Consider the following 22,900-nt stretch of genomic DNA (forward strand, 5'->3'; position numbering starts at 1 on the left):
AGAATAACATATTTGTAATTAGTAAGCAGGACTATCATATTTCAAACAGAAAGTGAATTGGATATAATTTCAGTACAGGAAAAATCAATTGCTGCAAGACATACAGATAATGTTGCAAATTAACATTTGAAGATTATCTTAACTTCTTATTTTACAGTAGAATGACAACCAGCATGTAGACTGATTAAGTAACATGTTGGACACTTAATATGAAGGTTGTACTTTATGTGTGTGTGTGTGTGTGTGCTCATTTAGGAGATGCTGCCTCAAGTCTCATGTTTTAAATTAAATTAAATTGTTGTTGTTGTTGTTAATAATAATTTATAATTTATCCCTCTATTTCAAATAGGTTAGTTATGCTTATCAGATTGGGCCTATGCAAATGTATATCCTGAAAAAATTCAACCTGCGACATCCAGACTGTGAAGTATTGCTTTAAAAAGCCATTTTTTAACCAACACTTTTTTAAAAATTCTTGATTATATTGTACAATAGCTTTGCAATAATAAAGATGCATTAGTAGTGTTTATTATGTGTCCCTTTTCCCATATAAACTGCAAAAGTAAGTGGAAAAGTTCCAAGTTCATGTAATGGGTTACGAGTAGTCAGAGGCTCTTATCAATTTACATTTCCTCGCACTGCTTAGATAACAATGCTATTGGGATACTTGCCATAGAGATTAAGTACTTATGTGCAACTAACATCTTTCTTAGTGCTTTGGGAAGCCAGCCTGATTCTAATGGCACTGCAGTTGAAAGACTTTGCAGTTAAAATACTTTTTTTCTTCTTATACTCCATTGACTAAAGATGAAAAGTTAAAAAAAGTTCAGAGTACTGTCACATGAAAAGATCTGAAACCGATCTAAATAACTGGACCCCATCAGCTTTAAAGGAGAGCAGAGACACAGAGTGTTTTTTATCTGATTAACCTCGATTTTCCTCCTATCTGGGTGTCATTCTTCTTTCCTTGTTCTTCAATTTATTAAGCTCTCTGTGCTTCCCTAAATTAGATGTAATTCAGCCCTTTTACTCTGGCAGCATAAATGCTTTCAGTTGGGCCAGTGTTTAAGCATAGTCAATTAAATAAAATGTGCTACTTAATTTTATGTTTATATTGATGCTTTGCATAGTTTTATTGATAATTAAACATTATCACAAGAGTTCTGAAAACAACACGATTGTGATTGTGATACTGTCTTTATACAGCAGTTCAATAAACAGGAAATTAAATATTGAGTAACTTACATTTTAGACCCAATATTGCCAGTTACTGTGTCTGTTTTTGTTCTGCCAATGAAAACAGTCCCAAACAAAGTCACAGCATAGCTGTTGCATGTCTACTAGCAAAATGCATTAGTAGTGTTTCGTTACTGAATAAATCAAGCCTTTTTAACCCTTGTGTCTTGTTCAAATCCCTATAACACTTGGTGTCAATGATCATCCTTTTAAAATTGCTTGTAAATCGCTTGCTATGCTATATTATCACCAAATTTTGGTTTCCATCTTTTGTCAACTTGTTTCCTTTCAGTTAGGACTGATTTCGTATTTATTTGTTGGTTATATTGGTTGTAGGCCTCATTAATCTGAGCTTAATCTGTAGGCCTCTAATGAATTAGAGTGAAACTCTAATACTATCAGTGCAACGTTTTTCATATTTTATTTAAGATTGACAAAATTATCCACAAGTAATGCTTTTTTCACTCAGAAACTGAGGTACGTAAGCTTAGATTAATGATGCCTATGATCAATCAGTTCCAAAAATAAATACAAAACCAGTCCTAATTGAAAGAAAACAAGTTGGCAAAAAGATTAAATCCCATATTTGGTGATAATATAGCACAACATGAGATTTATAAGCTATTTTCTGTAGGCCGGTTATTTTTGACCGGGAACACCACAAATGTAACAAGGTTGAATACAATTTTTTAAAAATTACAAAAATTATAAATTTTTACAGGGGAAGTAATTATACCCTGTGTGAACGAAGTCAGTGAATCTTAGTCCATTGCGATAACATTCATTAACATTTTCAGGAGAAAGAAAATCCTTTTTTGATTATCCGTTTCACTTGCATAAACGTCATAACACAAAACCAAAGATTTGTCGCTATTTCCGTTTCATTACAACTTATGTAGTCAGCTTGCATTCTGGGTCAAGATAAAAAGGAAGTGAAGTTGTCTTTCATTGCTCCCTTTGCCAAGTATGTTTCCAAAAGGCCACAAACATTCTAATGAATTTAAAAAATTTATTCTATCCCAGTTGTTGGCATAATATTCATTCTTAACAGCAGATACTGCTCATCATTGCTTCTCCTACTGTTGCAATCAATTCTTTCCACTCATCAGGTGTTGCCCTATCTAATGAATGCCAATACTGTGGTTGATGCGGCTTTTACATTTGACAGCAGACGTGTCAACCATTTTGTGGTCACTACAGTTTTGAAATGCATGGAGGAAACATTTGTGGGCTGATAATTTTTAAACCATCTTAAATGACAGCCAAGAGCTGCCCTGAGTGAACCCAGCTGGTCATCCATCATTGTTAAAAACTTACATCCCTGATTGGGGTCTGGTCTGAGGCCAGCTCAACACAGGTGCTTGGCACAGCATTGACATTAAAGCACTCCACGCTGAATATCGAGTAAAAGAGAAGCCGGGAAATTTCAGTTGCTGTTGTACTGATTACTAAAAACACTGGCTCGATAAAAGCCTGTGGTTGAGATTCTCTTGGTTCATTTAGATTACATGACAGACATTCCTATGTCACAGACAGTGGCTCTTCTTCTTTATTGTCTATTTTCTACAGCTGTCAGGTCTTATACAGGAAGAGACAGTGCTATAGATTTACAATGATGGATGACTAAAGCTTGCTAAAACAGACAGACTAGATTTTACAAATGTGAATAAATTCTGAGGGTAAAACAGAAATTCTCAGGGTATGGTTATTTTGTATGAATTTATTATATTATAATATGTATAAATAATGTTTGTTTATATATACTGTACTATAGTACTGTATATACACTGCCTGGCCAAAAAAAGTTGCCATTTAGATTTAAATAAGCAAATACTGAAGAGTTTAGGATTGGATTATTAACATGTTTCTGGCACATTGTATGTTTTGCAACAATTGTTTTAACTCTAACTGATGCAGTGCGTAGATTTTTACTTAAAAAAACCAACCATGTCAGAAGATGCACACATGTACATATTCCACGATGACAATGCCAAGATTCACCAGGCTTAATTTGTGAAATAGTGGTTTATTAAGCACGAGGAGACAGATTAAGGCAAGTGTGAGTACGGCTGAATTTATATATCTTATTTAATTGTAGTGGGAGGAGTTACAATCAGCTGAGCATCAGCTGATGCTGGCTGTCAGACTGTGGTCTGCCTGAACTACGCTTGAGCATCATTCGTCACTCAAACTACATAAATAAATAAATACCACCTGCCTGTTTCTACAAGTTCAGTTCTGTTTGATGAACTCTGAAATGATACACTTCACCTTTAAATATGAACACAGCTGTTACATTGCACTTGCTATAAACTTAGGATCACTCCTTAATGCATTTTAAAAGTTCAGACTCTTGAGCACTATTATTTCTTGAGGTCCAGATTAGAGATTAAAGGTTGACTTTTTGGAGCCCTCGGAGGGCATGTATGTGGTTTATTTGGGGTTGAGATGGCACATAGAACATGACATGTCATTGAATTATTAACCTATATCATGCCTGTCCGACTACTTGCTGTCATAAAATGTCATGAATAACTCTGATTAGTCAAAGAACATGATACTTTGCTTCAAAGTGTTATTTTTCCGTTCTCTCTCTCTCCCCCACAATTTGTGCATGTGAGAGAGATCACTAATTTGCCTCATGTCCTGGATTTGCTTATTATTCATCAGGCCTCTCTGTATTATTTACGAATGGGGTGAAAGGCAAGGGCGAACATCTTTATTTTCAGACGTCTGAGGATAGGGGGCTTGCAGTGGGAGATGATTGGCCTTTCGCTCAGCTACAAAGAACCTCTTTTCCTTTGATATTCCTACGAAATTATCACATCTCGAACAGTTATATTACAGCCTTCTCCTTTGCCTGCCAAACCCTCGTTTGACCTGCTTTGTGTCACCCACTAAAGTAACTTGATAATTTACTTTGATAATTTCACTTATCTTTAACAGGATTCAAACCTATTTTGTCTTTTTTCCCCCTCCAGTCTTCAGTGAGAGGAGAGAATATTACGATCTTTGGCTGCCTGAATCATGGGATGCCGCTGTCCCTTCACAACAACACGTCAGTCTCATGTGAATCTGGTAGGACAGTCTATGATTTAGTCTAAGATGAATCTCTTTAGGCCATATGCAGTTTGTACAGTATCTTCACCATCACATTTTGTAATATTGTTTGCAATTTTAATAATAAAAAAGGAATGCTAAAATAAAATAGCAATTTATTTTAATTTTTTACTATTAAAAAATAAATAATAGTAATAGGCTAATTGCAAGTTATCTTACCATATAGTATACAGTGAAAAATTATTAAATTAGTAAATATATTGATATTGATATATTATACTACATTACATTACATTATAAGTAAAACATATCTACTTACAGTACCTCTTATTATTTTTTTTACCTTATAATTTATAGTGAAAAAAATATTGTGAATACATCAAATTTGATTAGATTCTATTAAAGTAGTTTTTTTATATGTTTGTTATTAATTATGTACCATAGTGTTTTGCTAATGTTCATGACACTATTTTAGTGTCATGTGTTTTGATGAAAAACTGTGTTGAAAAACTGTTGCCATATGTTTTTGCAGTGGACAGACAATGTTTACATTTATTTCTGATTGTCTTTTAAACTGCTTTGGGCCATTGCCCTTTGCTGTAATGTTCATGAAGACAACTCAAGTTCCCTAGGGCACTGATCCAAAATCATGGCAATAAAAACAATGAAGTGCCTTTTTTGGAAACAATTCAGTTGAGACAAAGAAATATGTGGCCATTTCTATGCAAATGCAACATAAATAGCATCTCATGGTTGCAGGTGAGATGTGGTAAACGTGCTTCTACCACATGAATTTTCTTTTATGGTCCATTTTATGGTTGAGCACATCACTCAGATGATTTTCTTTAGAACGCTCAGTTCAGTCACAGCAAATGGTGGCACTAGGTTTTCTTGTCCTTTACCCATTTGTGCTCTTTCTTTATCAGAGTCAGTTTCAGGATTTCATCTCTCCATTAACACCACCACAAATATCACCAAGCTGAGGATTCCCTACCCACAGACTGGCACGTGGTATCTGAGCCTGCGGTCCCTGTGTGCCACTGAACACGGGTGAACACATTTGCATTTCTTTCTGTTTGTGTTTCTGCACTAAATTATCAGACTGTAGTTGCTGAGAAAAAGATGGAAAATATTCCTAGCACTCCATATATTTACCTTCTTCAACATTTACCAAGTGCAGTAGTAGCAGCATGTGAACTGTGGGATGTTTCCTATTTGCTGCTCTGAAATACAGTACTTGTAAAACAATTCCTAAATACACTTTTATGTTGACCTAGACTCTCATAACCTTACTTTATCTGATTCAAAATGACAATGAAATCTGACAGTGAGAGTTCATGTTAACTTGATATCTTCATTTAAAATTGCACAAAGAGGCTGTACAGTATGTTCAATATTTTCTCACTACCATAGAGATTATAGCATATCTGCTTGCCTTTGAATGTGAGATCATTTTGAAACAGTTTTACTGTAACTTTCACATATTTACATCCCATATTATCTTAAAGGAATAGTTCATCCGAATCATCGGAATTATCATTTACTCACCCTCATGTTGTTTGTGTGACTTTTTCTCTCTTCCACTGAACACAAAATGAGTTATTTACAAGACTGTGCTGCTTTGTATTTTCTATGAAAGTACAATGAATGGGACTGAGGAGTTCTACCTCAAGAACAGAACACAAAAGCACAATAAAAATATCATAAAAAATGATCTGTGCGACTTGTGAACTATAATTCTTGTGAAGCCATACTGTAGCTGTGTGTCAGAAACACACAAGATAATATCTCTAATTTTGGGCTGTTTCTCACACAAAGCTTGAAAGCTTTTGCAACCCTAAAAGCTTCAATCCCCATTTATTGTAACTGCATGTATTCTTAGAATTCACAGAATGTTCAAAGAAATTTCACACTGTTCATTCTTGGTAGTTTTCCTAAAAGCATAATTTCCTAAAATTCCACTTTTCACTTCTTTCTTATCATCTCCATGTTCTTGTATAGGTTTGAAATGTGTAATAATGTGACAGCTGAGGTGTATCTTCGCTCTTACCTGACCCCCTGCATCAATGACTGTGGCACCTATGGCCAGTGCAAACTCCTGCGCACCAACAACTACCTGTATGCTGCATGCGAGTGTAAAGCAGGTGAGCACTCAAAACCTTTCTTAACCCATGTGTTCTCTTATGTAAAACCATTGTTGTAAATGACTCATAATTTTGAGAAGAACAATTAAATGCATTGTCTTTGAATTTTCTGGTGTGTGTAATAAATTGACTGTTTCATAGTGTTAATTTACATTCTAGGTTTTAAAGGCAGAGGAATTTAAGAATCAGTTCACATATACTAGATCAGTGTTTCCCAACCTTTCTTTAGTCGCGGCACCCTTTGGAAATTTTAACAAATTTGTGGCACCCTACAAAATTAATTTTGTCACAATATTTGAATTTCTAACTTCGATATGATACTTTGAAAAGTAAAGATATTCGGTACAGCAGGGAAGAACGGCAGAATATACTGTCATACAGATATTTTTTATATTATAAAAACAAATTGTCCATCAATGGTGGCAATCAGAAGGCTAATTTCTAATGAAAAGACCAATTTATATGACAGATTTTAATGTAGGCTTTTATTCATATGTAAACATTGTGAGATAGCTAGTTATAATGGTAATTAAACAAAGTTTTGCTCAATCAGTGTATTTTTGATTTTACAGTTGGGTAATTTTGTTGCAGTAGCACGAGATAGCTTGATTTAAAACTTTGAATTGAATAAAAAATGACAAGTAGGCTAAGCAGTTATTAATAAAATAAGAACAAATAAAGAAATGACTAATGATAGCACAAATAAAAAAATAACAAAAGGCCTACAAATGAAATAAATGGCTTTTTAGTTTTTCAGGTCGGGCTATTAAGAGATTTTTTTTTTTTACCAATTATCCAAATAATGCATCAGAAGTGGATATTATATAATAGCTGCTTTTTTGAACATTTTAGACATTTAAAAATATTAAAAAAGGATTTTTTTTACACGGCACCCCTGCTCTTGACAGACGGCACCCCGGTTGGGAAACACTGTACTAGATAATGTTTATGCCTGGAAATCAGGAAAGCCTGGTGATATTTTGGTCAAGATAAAAAAATCGGTAACACTTTAGTATAGGGACAAATTCTCACTATTAATTAGTTGTTTATTTGCATACCTATTATTAACATATTGGCTGTTTATTAGTACTTATAAAGCACTTGTTCTACATGACCATATTCTGCATTTCTAATCCCGACACATAAACTTAACAACTACCTTACTAAATATTAATAAGCAGCAAATTAGGAGTTTACTGAGGCAAAAGTATAATGGTTTGTTAATAGAATAAAATAAAAAATCTAATATATTGTGCATATATATTTATATATTTTTATCTCTATCTTTTGCCTGCATTGTGCAGTAATTTTACATTAAAGTTCTAAAGTTTGGGGTTGGTAAGGGGTTTTCTTGTTTTTAAAAAGTTTCTCATGCTCACCAAGGCTGCATTTATTTGATCAGAAGTACTGTAAAATATCATTACAATTAAATTATTTGTTTATTTTTTCATTATTTTTAAAAATGTAATTTATTCTAGGCTGAATTGTCAGCAGCCGTTACTCCAATCCTCCAGAGATCATTCTAATATGCTGATTTAGTGTTTAAGAAACATTGCTTCTTATTATTAGCCTTGAAAACAGTTGTAATGAGATTATTTGATAAATAGAAAGTTGAAAAGTTACAGTATATTTAATTGTTCTATTTATTTTCAATAGAAATATTTTGTAACATTATAGATGTTTTTATTGTCACTTTTGAGTAATTATATGTATTCTTGCTGAGGAAAAGTAATTTCAGGAAAATGAAGCAAATTCTGTGTCTTTTAACTAAGTGAACAAGCCTATCCCCCTCCCCAGGGTGTTCTCACCCTTGTGGTTAATATGATGATAATCACAGTAATATTTTATAATTCCAGTTATTATTTTTCTTCTCTACTGTCAGATGCCAATCAAAGTTAATTGACATGTTGAATGGTTCAATTACACATGTGCCAATCATGTCGCTCTATAACTATGAGATCACAAATCAAGTGGTTTTTAATTAGAGGACATTTGACGATCCTGGGAAATATGCTAATCACAACCTCTCAATTACAGCGCCATTATAAAGCTCTGGTGCCTCGTTTCCCCTCTCCCCCTGGATTCCTACCCATACTTTCTTTTGTCATTAGCATAGACAAATTTACCCTTTTAATGAATGTTTTCTGGCAAACAGCTGAGTGCTCTGATACAGCACGCATGCAAAGCTCTTCTCTGTTCTCGAGTGTCTGGTAAAGCTCAATTGACCGTCTTTGTCGACACTCAGCAAGACTTCAATCACTACATGCCTTTGAGGATTTTTGTTTGTGGTTTGACTAATTAAGGCTTCGTAATCAGAGAGATTTGTGGTATGTTTTGTGGCATTTTCTATGAGAGGTTAGAGGGGCAGTACATCTATTTCCTTCATGGTGTTTATATAACAGTAGGCTGCCCGAATCCAATCTATATTTATGAAGCTGTTTACAACAGCTGACAGATGAGGAACAGAATGTGTGTGTGAACGAGGAAGAAAGTACATATGTATTTCTGTGATGTTTTTTCCCCTGTCTTTTGTTCGTTTTACATGCATTGCCAATGTGTGTGTTTTATTTGTTTTTCGCTTGCTTACTTTGCTTTGCGGATACGGACAGTGGTATATTTTACATACACTACCTTTTAAAAAAAAAATTTTTTGAGAAGTTTCTAATGCTCACTGAAGAAGCAATACAGTAAAACCAGTAATACTATGAAATATTATTGCCATTTAAAATAACTGTTTTCTGTTTGAATATATATTAAAATGTAATTTATTCCTTTGATGGCAAAGCTGAATTTTCAACAGTCATTACTCCAGTCTTCAATGCACATGATCCTTCAGAAATCATTCTAATATGCCAATTTGCTGCTCAAGAAACCTTTGTTATTATTATCAATGCTGAAAACAGTTGTGCATAATGCATGTTTTTTTTTCTCCAGGATTCTTTAATGAAATGTAAGTTCAAATGAACAGCATTTGCTTGAAATATAAATCATTTTTTAACCACTTTTGATCAATTTAACGAGTCCTTACTTTAAAAAAACCTTACTGACCCCACACCTTTGAATAGCAGTGTACCTACTTTCAAAGGGATGGTGCATCCAAAAATGAAAATTCTGTCATTTACTCACCTTCATGTCATTTCAAACTTGTACGAATTTCTTTCTTATGCAGAACATAATATAAGCTTTGAAGACATGCTTTCCACATTCTTTTCCATGTAATTACAGTGAACTGGGACTGAAGCATTCCAGATACATGTTTAAAACATGCATTTTGAGTCAGGACCATTAGGAACATTTTGGTCAGTAACGCATGTGTGCTTTTCTAGGTTGGGATGGCTGGGGCTGCACGGACAACACAGAGGCGTACTCATACGGCTTCCAGCTGCTCTCAACTCTTCTTCTGTGCCTCAGCAACCTGATGTTCGTCCCACCTGTGACCATCGCCATCCGCAGTCATTACCTGCTGGAGGCGTCTGTCTATATATTCACCATGTTCTTTTCCACTGTAAGTTTAAAGACCTATCAAAAACATATACCCAAAATGGGGCTAGCATAAATATTTCAGTTGCTGGTTGCATGTTGACATTAACAGGTAATATTCCTCTGTCTTCATGAATCACCTAAAATGAAATAAAGAAATGTACAGCTTCAAAAATAATAAAAAGGAATAATCCCAACTCTAAATTCTGACTGAATGAGGTATGTTCAAAGCGATTGTAACTTGTACATTAAATTAACGGACCAGTCAGATTAAAGAACTGTTGTATTCTTTACATTTTATATTAGATTTGCATTCTGTTTTGTTCCTGTATCGAACAAATATGTCTAATTAATGCAATAGGTGCTTGAAGACCTGCTGACTATCTCACAAACCATTCATGAGTCCTAATTCAGCATATCAGTGGCAAGAACAAATGACATGTCAGAGTGTCATATTTTATTTATGCTTCCTCTGACCTTTTGTTTTCTTCTTTTACCCCTGAACAGTTTTATCATGCCTGTGACCAGCCAGGCATTGTGGTCTTCTGCATCATGGAGTACGACGTGCTGCAGTTCTGTGACTTCCTCGGCTCGCTCATGTCTGTATGGGTCACTGTCATCGCCATGGCCAGACTCAAATCCATTATCAAGCAGGTAAAAATCACTCAGATGCAAAACTCAAAGCACATTCAATTTCCATAAACCTTGTGGTTTTTCACTCTGTGCTTCCAAAGTGTGGCTAATATTTAGTGAGCTCAAAACATGTGTGTTTGCATTGAATAAAGAAAAAGAAAAAATCTAACCAAGTTGAAATTTACACTACCATTCAAACGTTTGGGGTCAGTATGGTTTTTAAAGCAATTCATTTAAATTAAAATAATCTTTTGTTCAGCAAGAATGCACTCAATTTATATATAAAAAGGGTGACAGTAAAGAATTAATGTCATAAATTATTTTAAATAAATACTGTTCTTTTGAACTTTCTATTCATTAAAGAATCCTGAAAAAAATTGTATCACAGTTTCAAGATAAAAAAATAAAAAAATAAATAAAAAACAACAACAACAAAAAATATATATATAGCAACATTGATGATAATAATAAGAAATATTTCTTGAGCACCAAATCAGCATATTAGAATCATTTCTGAGCAATCAGATGAGACTGAAGTAAAGGCTGCTGAAAATTCAGCTTTTCAATCACAAGAATAAATTACATTTTAAAGTATATTAAAATAGATTTTTTTTTAAATTGCAATAATATTTCACAATATTACTGCTTTTACGGTATATTTTAATTTTAAAATGCAGCCTTGATGAGCATAAGAGATTCCTTTAAAAAGCATTAAAAATCTTACTGACCTCAAACATTTGAAAAGGAGTGTATATGACTAAAATTGTCTTTTTAGGGCCACTGTATATAAGAACCAGAATCTGATAGTTAAAATTACAAATGAAGGCCCTGGGGCCCAGAAATGCTGGATATTTCTTGTGTCATCAATTTCTATAAATTAATTTTGTGTGATTCATAGAGGCTAGTAGTTTTTCATGGACTTTATTGCCAAGAAAAGAGCTTTCCAAGATGTGCAAGAGAGCAGAAATTTTGTCCACCTCAGTAAAGTGTAAATATACGAATGTCAGCAGGCTGTCGTGTGCTGTCATAATGATGGTGACATTTCGCTGTGGAGCTGAGGAAATATAGGTGGACACTTTCAGGTGTGTGTATGTGCACACTCTCTGTAGTTCAGTCTTCAGCTGCTCAACTGCAGAGGGAAAGAGTGAGCTTTAAGGAAAGGAGCACAGGGAGAAAGACAGTAAGAATGTGATTAACTTCATGTTTGAGTCATTTAGAATCAGAGAGTGAGAGGACTACTGTTTGTGATGGAAGCGTCTAATGGAGAGAACAAGAACAAAAGCTCTCCTCTAGGGAGAATGCATCTATATGCTTTAGGTGATTGCCTGTGCATGCCTGTGAATGTGTTTTGCTGAGTGCTGCAGTTTGCAGACACTAATCAAATCACTCATGTCACAACAGTTCTGAACTTTAGGAAGGAAGGAAAGAGAGTGAGAGAAACATTTTTAGCACCACCTCTCTTTACTTACAGTCTGTCTGACAGAGGGTGGCCAATGCAAGATGGTCCTAATTGGACTGGGGATCACCTCTAGACATGATGGGTTTTCGATGTTTGGACTAATATTTTTCCTCTTTGCCGCTCTCCTACCAGGTGCTGTACTTGCTGGGGGCGATGGCTCTGTCAATGGCCTTACAGCTGGACCGCCATGGCCTGTGGAACCTTCTGGGCCCCAGTCTTTTTGCTTTAGGCATCATGGCCATCGCCTGGGTAAGTATTTTTATGAACATGCATAGATTCCATGTGTTTAAGACTGTAATGCATCCTTATTATATGTTTAATATATCAATAGAATATGCCAGAATGGATTTCAGTTATACTAGACATGGCTCAGAGCATAAAAATGAACAGATGTTGGAGTTGTGGTGATTATGTTACCTACACCTACTGAAACTACTGGCGTAAACCAGCAAATGCTGGTGTGCTAGTCTTTAATAGTATGGTTTATGTTGGTCTTAGCTGGTCTAGTCGGTCTTCCAGCTTGGCCAAGCAGGTTTTAAGCTGTCAGTTAATCTTCTAGCTGGTTTACCAATGCCTTAGCTGGTTTAGGTTTCTCTCCAGCCTAGCTAAGCAGGATTTTAGATAATTTAACTGGACAGCTAGTTGGTCTTCCAGCTGGTTTAGGCCTGTCTTAACTGATTTAAGTTTATCTTCAGCTGGCTTAGCGGACTCTCCAGCCTAGCCAAGCAGTTATTTAGCTGGTTGAGCTAGACAGCCAGGCGTTCTCCCAGCTGGTTTAAGCAGGTCCTAGCTGGTTTAAGCTTGTCTTGAGCTGGTCCAGTTTGGTCTCAAAGCTTTGCCAAAATATATTTAACTAGATTAGCTGGACAATCAGTTGGTCTCTCAGCCTGACTAGGCCCAAAATCCTTTTAAAAACCACCCAACAGACCAGCAAACCAATTTTTTTTTTCAATGGGAAAAGCAAACATTTTCAGCTTTGCATGTGGATAACATAATTTGTATGATTGTTTGTAAATGTAATAAAAACATCATATTATAAGGCAATGTGCCTGTGTGTCCAAAAATAAACTTGTTCTTTCAGTCTGATGGATCCGGTAGTTAAATGCCAGCGCTATTTTTTCTTTGACTATTAAGTGACAACAAAGCACCTTTTCAATATCTATAATTTATGAAGGCATTTCGCGTTACCTGGTCCAGCATGTGTCCCCACATTCAAGGCTGCATTTATCTGCGCATTAGCATGGTGTGACATTAAAAGTTTCTCTGTTCTGTCAGTATTACCGGGCAGCTTGTACTTTATGCTAATTCCTCATGCGACCACACTGCTTTCCTGAAGTGAGATGATAAAAAAATAATGGGTGTTGGACAAGGAAGAGTCTTTGCCAGAGCCTCTGGCAAATAATAGTTGAGTAAGAGAAGCACGTCCTCCCTTGAGTCGAATGTGCTGGTGGATATATATGCAGAGAGAAGAGGAGCCAGCGAACTACTACTGCAGCTACAAAGATATACCGTATTGTGTGAGAGAGAAATAATGACAGAGGATAGCAGATGTTCAACAAGCAGAGATCTTTTCTTCATCCCTTGACCTAAACTCACATCTGAAGGCACTAACAATGCTTCTAACAGAACAGAATGAGGAAAATCACATCTGAACTGAATTAAAGACACGTTTTGTTATTTTGGTTGGGAGGTTACATATTTGCTACACTCAAACGTGTTTTTGACGCAAGTTAACACATTTATGACAACTGCTGAAGCAAAAGAATAGTGTTAAAATTTTAGTTAATCTTATTAACTAAAATATATATTTTAATATAAGCACTACAGACTAAATACCTGAATAGGCTGAAATGTTCTTGCATTCATATTGAAATGTTCTTGCATTCATAACCAACAACATTATATCATACTAATTGTTACAAAAAAATTTTTTTTTATCAATGTTCATCTGTTATTATTTTTTCATTTTAATTTAATTCATTTGAATGAAGAACATAAAAATAAAAAAGATAAAAATCTCTGAGAAAAAAAAATCTGAATTCATTGTAGGTCCATCTTCTTGAATGGTTTGTTATTGTTAAAAATAAATTTATTTGGAAAATGAATGGGATTTTTACTTCCAGAACACTCCTGTTGCTCTCTAAAGAGACTAAATTCATAGACGGAGAGAAAGAGAAACATATTGTCTGGATGGGTCTTCTCTCTCTCACCCTTACAGTGAGGTTTGAGTTTCATTTGTTATATCCAATAACAGACACAGTTTGAATTCTAACACTTAAAATCAAATTACACCTGCTAGAGGAATACACATTTTATTTTTACAGTAGAATAATGCTTGAGATAGTGCCTACAAAGTAATAAAGGCACATGATATGGCATTGTGAGGGGAAGGATGAGAAACCTTTGGAAATCTCTCCATTTCTGAATGAACAGTTCTAAAATGTGATCCATGTCAGAACGTTTTCTGTAAATCTTCGTGTTGTGATCATACCACTCATAGCAGTTTGGTATTTTAACTGGTGTTTTAGTTGTTAATTGTTTAATTTTAATTGATTTGGCACAGCAGTGTATTGGAGGTCAGCATTCTGACTAAAGCCATAATAAGAATGTATTTGATGTGGATATACAGCTACTTTTGAACCATTGTCATCTTGCGTGATCCTTCTGAGTTTCAGATTCAGGGTCAAACGCAAAACACCTTCTGGTGTGGCATTTTCTGATACAACTTTAGTGCAGCCAGGCCCTGATGCAGCAAAGCTGACAAATTTCATTAGACTTCCCCATGCTTCACATATGAGATAAGGCTTTTTTCTCCTCAAATATAAAATGTCATTGTTTCAGTGATGCTTTGGAACCTGGAGGAGGTCTTTGCAAACTTTCTGTGGTCATCAGCAGTAATGTTTCACAAGAGTTATTTCTTCTCCGTGGTGACCTCCCATGGCTCTGTTTCATACACACTGATCCATGATTCATGCAGTTTATTGTTATGAGCTTCAACAACTTAACACTTTATAAACTCTCTGACACATGTTATGAAATAGTACCTACTATATATACTGTAACCCGATGACATATATTACATATTGAATATCTGGGAAGTGTTTTGACAGATTTTAAACAGAAATTATATGATGTAAAATTAATATGAAATATTTATGATTTGCCCCACTAACTGAAGGAATCTGTCTGGGAGGCCCGTAATACTGCATGAAGTATCAAATTACACACATTTTTATTAATTTTTTTTATTCTGGATGCAGAAAGAAGATTCCATACTTCTTGTGAACATATAAAAGCTGATAGAGATCTATTTCATCCTTTTAAAAATCTACAGAATCAGGTACGGGTAAAACTTCTATTTTGTAGAATTTTGTATATATATTATTGTAGTATTTAATAATATTTTTAATTAGAATTTATATTTAATTTGATTGATTTTTGTTTTATTTTTGACATTTTGTATTTAGTTTTTTTATATTTCCATTTAGCTTAAATGTATTTTTATTTCAGTTTTAGTTGTAAAAACTTTAGCACTTCAACTTAGATCATTTCAGTTAGTTGCCAAGGCAACATTTCAATTTTTTTTAAGTTTATGTTTCCATCTAATATTCATATTCATTTTATTCCGGCTTTATTTCAATAAAGAAAATGATCTTTAACAGTTTTAGTTTTATTTAACAATAACAACTGTGATGATTTATAGGTTGCTTGGATAAATTGTGTTTTTTTCAGAATACATATATTTTTGAATGGCTTAAATGGAGATAGCTACTCTTTTTGGCCAGATGGCATAATTACGGCATCTACCAATAAGGGCTACTGTAACTGAACCATGCTAACTAGAATCTAGTTAATAAGCTTCTATTCTCTGATGTGAATATATTGACTGAGCTTCATGCATGATGCAGCATCTCACAGACAAAATGATAAATAACTGCTGAAAACATAAACAATTACGCTAAGTAGTCTGTGGGCTAGTAATACATTTTGCTTTCATAAATGGTGGCATATCAGTGCTCCAAAAGCATGCTAACCAGATTTGAAGTGTGAAGCACCATGTTTCAGCTTGTGTCCAGGCATCATTGATTCATGCGACATCCAATCAATATCCTGCTTTGACTGATGAATTCTTTGGAATGTATTAGTGCGTAGTCCTCAGAGGTGGTTAAATAAGTGTGATTCATTTCAGGAGCAGCCTGTGCTGTATGAGGATGTGGTCAGGACCGTGGGGGTTGGATTCCATTGTCAAAACAGCAGCCTTGTAATGTGAAATATAAATGAGAATCAATTTAATTGAGTCAAAAGGAACATACGGGAGTCAAGTACATTTTGAGAATAATCCTCATCAATAAACAGTACACCAATGATGTACACCAATATGAAGCCTTGTTTTGTTGTTGTGTGGGAAGTTTAGGTTGTGTTGGTTCAGACTAGGCCCATCAGCTAAGTGTCACATTTAGAGCTCATCCATTAACCATTCTGTCCTTTTGCAACATGCACCTGTTATGTGCCTGGAGATTAATGCGTGGGGAGATGTTGACACAAGGAAAGGATGTTTCTTTTTCATAGTGGTTTAAGCTGTAGAACCCATTATAAACTCATAATGATACTGATATTTGCATACACTGTAAAAAAACATATTTTGTCATCTAACCTAAACATGTGTCTAAATGAACTGTTTTTATTAATGATTTTTGTTATTATTATTAATTATTGTATTTATTTTTTATTAGGTAAAAATGTTGTTTAATATGATTGAATGAATGTGATTGCACTTACACTATTTTTAAGAGTAAGCCCAGATAGAAATAGCAGAAAAAGAAAGAAATGTTTCTACTTGAGCTGACACTTGATGTAATTTTAATAATATTTATTTTATTTTATTTATTTTTTATATGCTGTGCATTTAAAGTAAAATGTGCCATAAGAGACCTTTTCTACCTGAGCTGACCCTTAATAACTTTCTTTGGTGTGTGTGTGTGTGTGTGTGTGTGTGTATAAGGGTCTGTTTCTACCTGAGATGACCTTTAATGCCATAATAATAATAATAATAAAAAAATAAATTTGTTTGTGTATTGCATTAAATATTTTTTTTTTCATTTAGCGTAAAACACATAAGTTGTAGCACTGTAAAAAAGAACAAATGAACAGTAAATCTGGGGAATGTTTCTGCCTCTTCAGTATCTTCAAAGACAAAGCTTTAATAAAATGAATGTGTGTTGGCATAAACAAGGTTGAGTCACATTTGGATTGTCATCAGAAAAATCCATCAAATGCATTTTTGACAGAGAACTGCATGTAAAATAACCGTCGAGGACGCTTGAGCAGTAAATTCAATAAACTTGCACAATCGGCATAAGAAAGGATTCAGTGAGTGCTTTCCGGGACATTTTCAGATAAGGATCTTCTGAAGTATGCGACTGTAATGTGACAGAAGACAAGAAATGGAATTCCTCAGCAGTTATAAAGTTTCACAAACTTTAGTAACTTCGGTTTTGAAATTGCACAGAAAGCCAACAAAAGCTGGAGTCGAATCAGTAATCCGAGAGGATATGAGATTTGCAATGTCTCGGAGGCCCCAGACCTTCCTATATGCAGCAGAAATGTGATTGAGTCATCAGCAGTCACCAGAGTGCGTGTGTGTTTGATTGACTGCTGCACATGCTTGACAGCAGTAACAATGTAAAATCGTGAGATTTAAAGTATCTCGGCCATTTCGGCCCCTTGCTTTCAATCCTGTGGCTTGGTATACTGTCATAGGATATTAAACATCAGCTTTGAGTGTGTGCTAGAGCTCCCATTGTATATTCCCTCAGCTGCACAGGACAGTTTTTCACAGTTACAATTCATGCCGTGGCTATAAAATTGTAACCTGGGGCAAAGTTCTAGTCTACATGTTGTCAACCAGTGGAACATTATAATTGAAATGTCATGACAGACAGGGAGAAAAGCACAGCATTTCATTCTCTCTACACTGTCAGGACAGGTGGAAGGTTAATAATGACTCGGAGAACATCTATAGGTGGAAGAGCAAGTCTGATGGACACTAGATGCAGACTAGATGCTGCTGCTTGTTGACAACTGCGCAAAAGAGTCTCTCCAGTTCTAACCGCAGTTTGCATCTGTTAATCTGTACTGTTACGCATCTGTTAAACAGTGTTTCTCTACACTCAGCTGATTGATTAATACCGTGGAATGGCATTAGTAGGAGTGGTGTGAGGTGTGGGAGGACAGCGTGCTTTACAGTCTTCATAAATATCAGGATCCCTACAAGCTGGAGAATTGAGTTTCTAAGAAGTCTGTAAATTGTATGTCCAACTTTATAACTGTGTGCATTCGGATCCAGCTCTAATAGCAGCAGCTCGTGTATATCAGAGCATCTTTATGGGTCTGCAGAAGCATCATGAGCATTAAATCTAATGGGGCCAGCTCAGATATCTGAGTCAGCTGGATTTTGAGTACAACTTCCACAACAAAAACGTGTGTCTTCTATTATAATTAGTATCTTATTATTGTAAGTAAAAAAGAGTCTTTTAAATACTGAGAGAACATAGTCTTATTTTGGTCAGTCGTAACTTGAGTTGTTTTTTTCCCCCCATAAAGTGAAAATCCATACTGGCTGTTAAGTTTGACTACAAATGTGTTTGGTTTATTAAATACAAATGAAATATTAGGTCAAGATTGATTGTGAATACTAACAGCAATGTGAAACTAAACATTTATTGACAAAAAGTCCAAATTATGATTGCCGGAATTATGAGAAAATGTTGTTGACGAGTTGAAATTATGACAGTCGAAACAGATAAAAAAATCATAATTGATGGAAAAGTCGAAATTATGAAACAAAAAGCCACAATTATGAAATCATTATGAATCCTAATTATGACATAAGACACAATTATGACAAGTTGAAATTGAGATGTCAGTTATGACAAGTAAAAAAAAAAAACTTTCTTTTTAGCTCATCATTTTAACTTTTTTTCCTCATAATTATGACTTCGTATCTCAATTAGACTTGTTTGTCATAATTAGGACTTTTTATGTCACAGTTAAGTTTTACCAAAGCAGTTGCAGAAATGGGCTTCCAGAAGTGTTTTCAGTAACTGACCCAGAATAATACTTTTACATGAAGTATAATCTCAGTTTTAATCCTTTTATATTATAAGGTTTTTTATATTAGTTTTAAGTAAAAACAGTGATACTTAATCATTTGCTGCAACTAGTTATCTGTACTTAAATGGTGAAGTTTAAGTTTTTGAGATGACCACAATGGATGAACTTGATGATACAAGTGCCACTGGTGCCCGAAGACCCGGTTGGTCCGTGTGTCTTATTAATTCATGCATATTTCTCATGCATTTGATTTATTCATAACTGACTTTGTCTCCTGCTCTCTGTTCTTCAGACTGTGCGCACCATCCGCCGGCGCCGCTGTTACCCGCCAACCTGGAAGCGCTGGGTCTTTTTCCTGTTCCCTGGCACCACCATTGCCACATCAGCGGTGGCCTTATACGCCTTTGTGGAGACGGAGGAGAACTACTTCTACATCCACAGTATCTGGCACATGCTCATCGCCGGGAGCGTCGGCTTCCTTCTGCCGCCTCGTGCCAAACCTGACGTTAAAGTCACTCCCCTGAAGCGGCGGCGAGGCTGTGGCTACCAGCTCTGTGTGAACGAGCATGAGGAGATGGGACTGGTGGACCCAGCAATCATTACCATCAACAGCATATGCACCAGCTGATGATGTTTGGCACCATGGACTTTTATTTGCCTTTCTTCTTCTTCCTTTGGAATATAAAAACATGGAAAACAAAGCCAGAGAACTTACTGATGCACTGTAAATAACTTTTGACCGAAACACACACACACACACATATACGTCAACGTTTTTTGTCATTGTTATTTGAATGACTATTATCGTTAATAATATCGTTTGCATTGTTAGTATCTGGGAATGGTTTGTGTCAGTACACCGATGCACTGTTGTTAGTGCATTATTTAAACCATCTGAGCTGATTTTTCTGCTGCTACTTGACAGTGACTGTAAAATAAAAAAAATTGTGTCATGTAATTTATTCATTGTTTTCTGGCACTCAAATGACCAAATGTTTTATTGTGTTTAGAGGATGCAAAGGAAGAATAATATCTGGATGTATCAAGGGCACTGCTCTTTTTTTTAGTTTTCCTTCTAAACATCTTTTGCACTGAGACACAAAAATGTGATACTGTAAAGTTTTTAAATATAAGTATAGTTATGATCCAGTCACAATGTGTACATGTATAGTATAGTTGTTTTCAGTGGAATGTCTGATTGTACTTTGGATTGCATTGTATTGCCTTTGCAGCATAACTGATTGTCGATTTATAGATGGTTCAGGAAAGTGTCCATTGCCAAGACCAGGTTTTAATATGAAACCTCAGATAAATAACCTCATATTTCCTGTTGTATTTACCTAGCGAGGATCAGAGGGAGACATTTTAAAGCAAAAGCTAATGATAAAGAAAATAAACGTTTTATTTTTTTGGAATCAAATCGGATTCTTTATTTGGTGCTGTGTAAAAGTAATGTGTTATTTCTTGAAATTGGCACAGAGTGCGGTCTTCCTCCGATATGTTGAAGAAACCGCAAGTAGGGGCCTCTGGGATTCAAAACCCCATTTTTAAATAAATAATTTCCTCCTAAATTCATATCATGACATCACCCTCTGTATGTCAGTTGTTATGAGGATGCTTATAAGAACATTTACCTTTGGCCTGTAGGATGTTCCCATCTGCATTAATGTGATGACTACACTAGCTCTGTGCCCTGCACATGTGCTTTCATATCACTCATCAGTCTTAAACAAGATTGATCATTTTTGAAAAATTTTCAAAATTTGAACAAATTAAAAAAAAAAAAAATTTCTGTCTTGATGTCAGACAATGATTCAATATCCGTCTATCATATCCGCCTTTGACTAGGGATGAATCATGTGTCATGCTACTTGTTAATGAATACTTATCATCGTACTCCAAAGTAAACATTTGTGCAATTTGCTAACCAAAGTAACCCCTTAACTGAAAGTACATCCAGTGATTCTGCCTGAAATTAAATCATTGCTGTCATTGTCCTAATACGGGCAAAGTTACTGAAAAGAAAATATTATTTATGGCCGTCATGACTTTTATTCGCTCAGAAACAAACAAAAGGGTTTGGGGTTGATATGATTTTTTTTTGTTTTCAAAGAAGTCTTTCATGCTCACCAAGGCTGCATTTATTTGAAATAACATTATTAATTGCTTTCCAAAAGAAAAAAAGAAATAAATACAATAATAATAAATAAATAAAAAGACCCCAAACCTTTGAAGAGTAGTGTACTTACAATTGTTTTTGCAATAATCTATTTTATCAAACCCTAGCATACTTACTGTATGTATATATATACAGTGGGGCAAAAAAGTATTTAGTCAGCCACCAATTGTGCAAGTTCTCCCACTTAAAAAGATGAGAGAGGCCTGTAATTTTCATCATAGGTATACCTCAACTATGAGAGACAAAATGAGAAAAAAAAATCCAGAAAAGCACATTGTAGGATTTTTAAAGAATCCACAAACAAATCAAGTCTTCTCTAAACTTTCTTGTGTGATTTAGTGTGTGATTTAGTGGTTTGTGTTGGTATGCAGCTTTTTGCCAATGGGCACTATGCTCATTTCTCCACACACAACACATTTGCTAAGGCTCTGTCATGGGTTGGAGCAATCTTTTACAATTTTTCTAGTCAAAATGGGAATGGATGAGAGATGTCACGCTGAGATGGGGGATGCGGTGAGATTGGATGTGGTTTCGAGATGGCGAGTAGGTAACAAGTTAGACCTCTGAGCTAATGAAAACCATTTATTTCACTCATTTAAAATCATTTTTGATTTACAAAATGGCCTTTAACTGTGCCACAATTTTCAGTGAAATTAGAACATGGTATTAAAACCATGATCTAATCCATGCGCTTTCAGTAAATGTCTGAGTATCTGTATTGCAAAGGAAGTGGCTCAGCAGAGGTCTGGACTGACAGCAGCCTGGACGCAGCATTGCAAATGGGAGGAGCAGCGTAACCTGTTTTAATTAAGATAAGCATATAAATTTGTTTGCAGCCACTGAGGGCAGAATGACAGCATTGAATTAGTCCAAAGAATGAGCAACACTTAAGCCTGACACCCACTCAGACACCTGAAGTATAGTGGTTGAACAGGATACACGACTAACATTCTGGAAAAACTGGAAAGCAGTTTAATGCAATCAATTCGAGACATACAGTAGGAATAAAATCATTTTAAACGTTTCACCAGTGAAACATAAAATGTTCATTGTGTTTCTATTCATATTTTACATTTTATTGTGATTCAAGGCTTGCATTTTTGGCATCAGTGCATTTTATAGTAGGTTTCCCTATTTTGTGCGTTCCACACCTTGTGTGCTGTTATTTCAGTAGTAACGTTAAAGAAAGTAGTGGTTTTAGCAGACATTAAAGTCTATAATTCCCCTCCTGTCATCAAACGGAATTGCAAAAATGATGATGAAACAAAAAATGATTCTAACATGTTTCCTGACACTCCCCTTACTGGTTGAATAAACTGATGGTCCGGCCCAAATCTAATCACACTGGTTGAGTCAATGTTGCTGTTGGGCTGGTTGAGATGTGCAAACAAATAGTTGTAAAAGCAGCATAGCTTCAAACTTTTTTTTGGCCAGAATTAACTTATGAATGTCTTACAGTTGACACGTAATGTGCTGGGCTAGGAAAATTATTTTAAATAAGAAAATGTACACCCTCCAGCTTTAAGCAATAATGCAAGATTCTGAAACAAAAATGGGGGAGTCTTGATGTATTCTTCCCATAATTCCTGGCTTCAT

General features: G+C 35.2%; 1 protein-coding gene across 1 annotated transcript in view; it reads left to right on the forward strand.

The window, feature by feature from the left end:
- Positions 1-19,997, forward strand: part of tmem8b (transmembrane protein 8B) — a 128,649-nt gene extending 108,652 nt beyond the window's left edge. The window contains exons 7-13 of the mRNA XM_016235900.1: positions 4,218-4,314; positions 5,223-5,346; positions 6,298-6,440; positions 9,767-9,945; positions 10,428-10,574; positions 12,145-12,261; positions 19,418-19,997. Coding sequence (XP_016091386.1) covers positions 4,218-4,314; positions 5,223-5,346; positions 6,298-6,440; positions 9,767-9,945; positions 10,428-10,574; positions 12,145-12,261; positions 19,418-19,753 — 1,143 coding nt within the window. The 3' untranslated portion in view covers positions 19,754-19,997. The remainder of the gene's footprint in view (positions 1-4,217; positions 4,315-5,222; positions 5,347-6,297; positions 6,441-9,766; positions 9,946-10,427; positions 10,575-12,144; positions 12,262-19,417) is intronic.
- Positions 19,998-22,900: the final 2,903 nt, after the last annotated feature.

Source organism: Sinocyclocheilus grahami, unplaced genomic scaffold, assembly GCF_001515645.1.
Source record: "Sinocyclocheilus grahami isolate Dianchi unplaced genomic scaffold, SAMN03320097.WGS_v1.1 scaffold475.1, whole genome shotgun sequence".
In the NCBI taxonomy this organism is placed as follows: domain Eukaryota; kingdom Metazoa; phylum Chordata; class Actinopteri; order Cypriniformes; family Cyprinidae; genus Sinocyclocheilus; species Sinocyclocheilus grahami.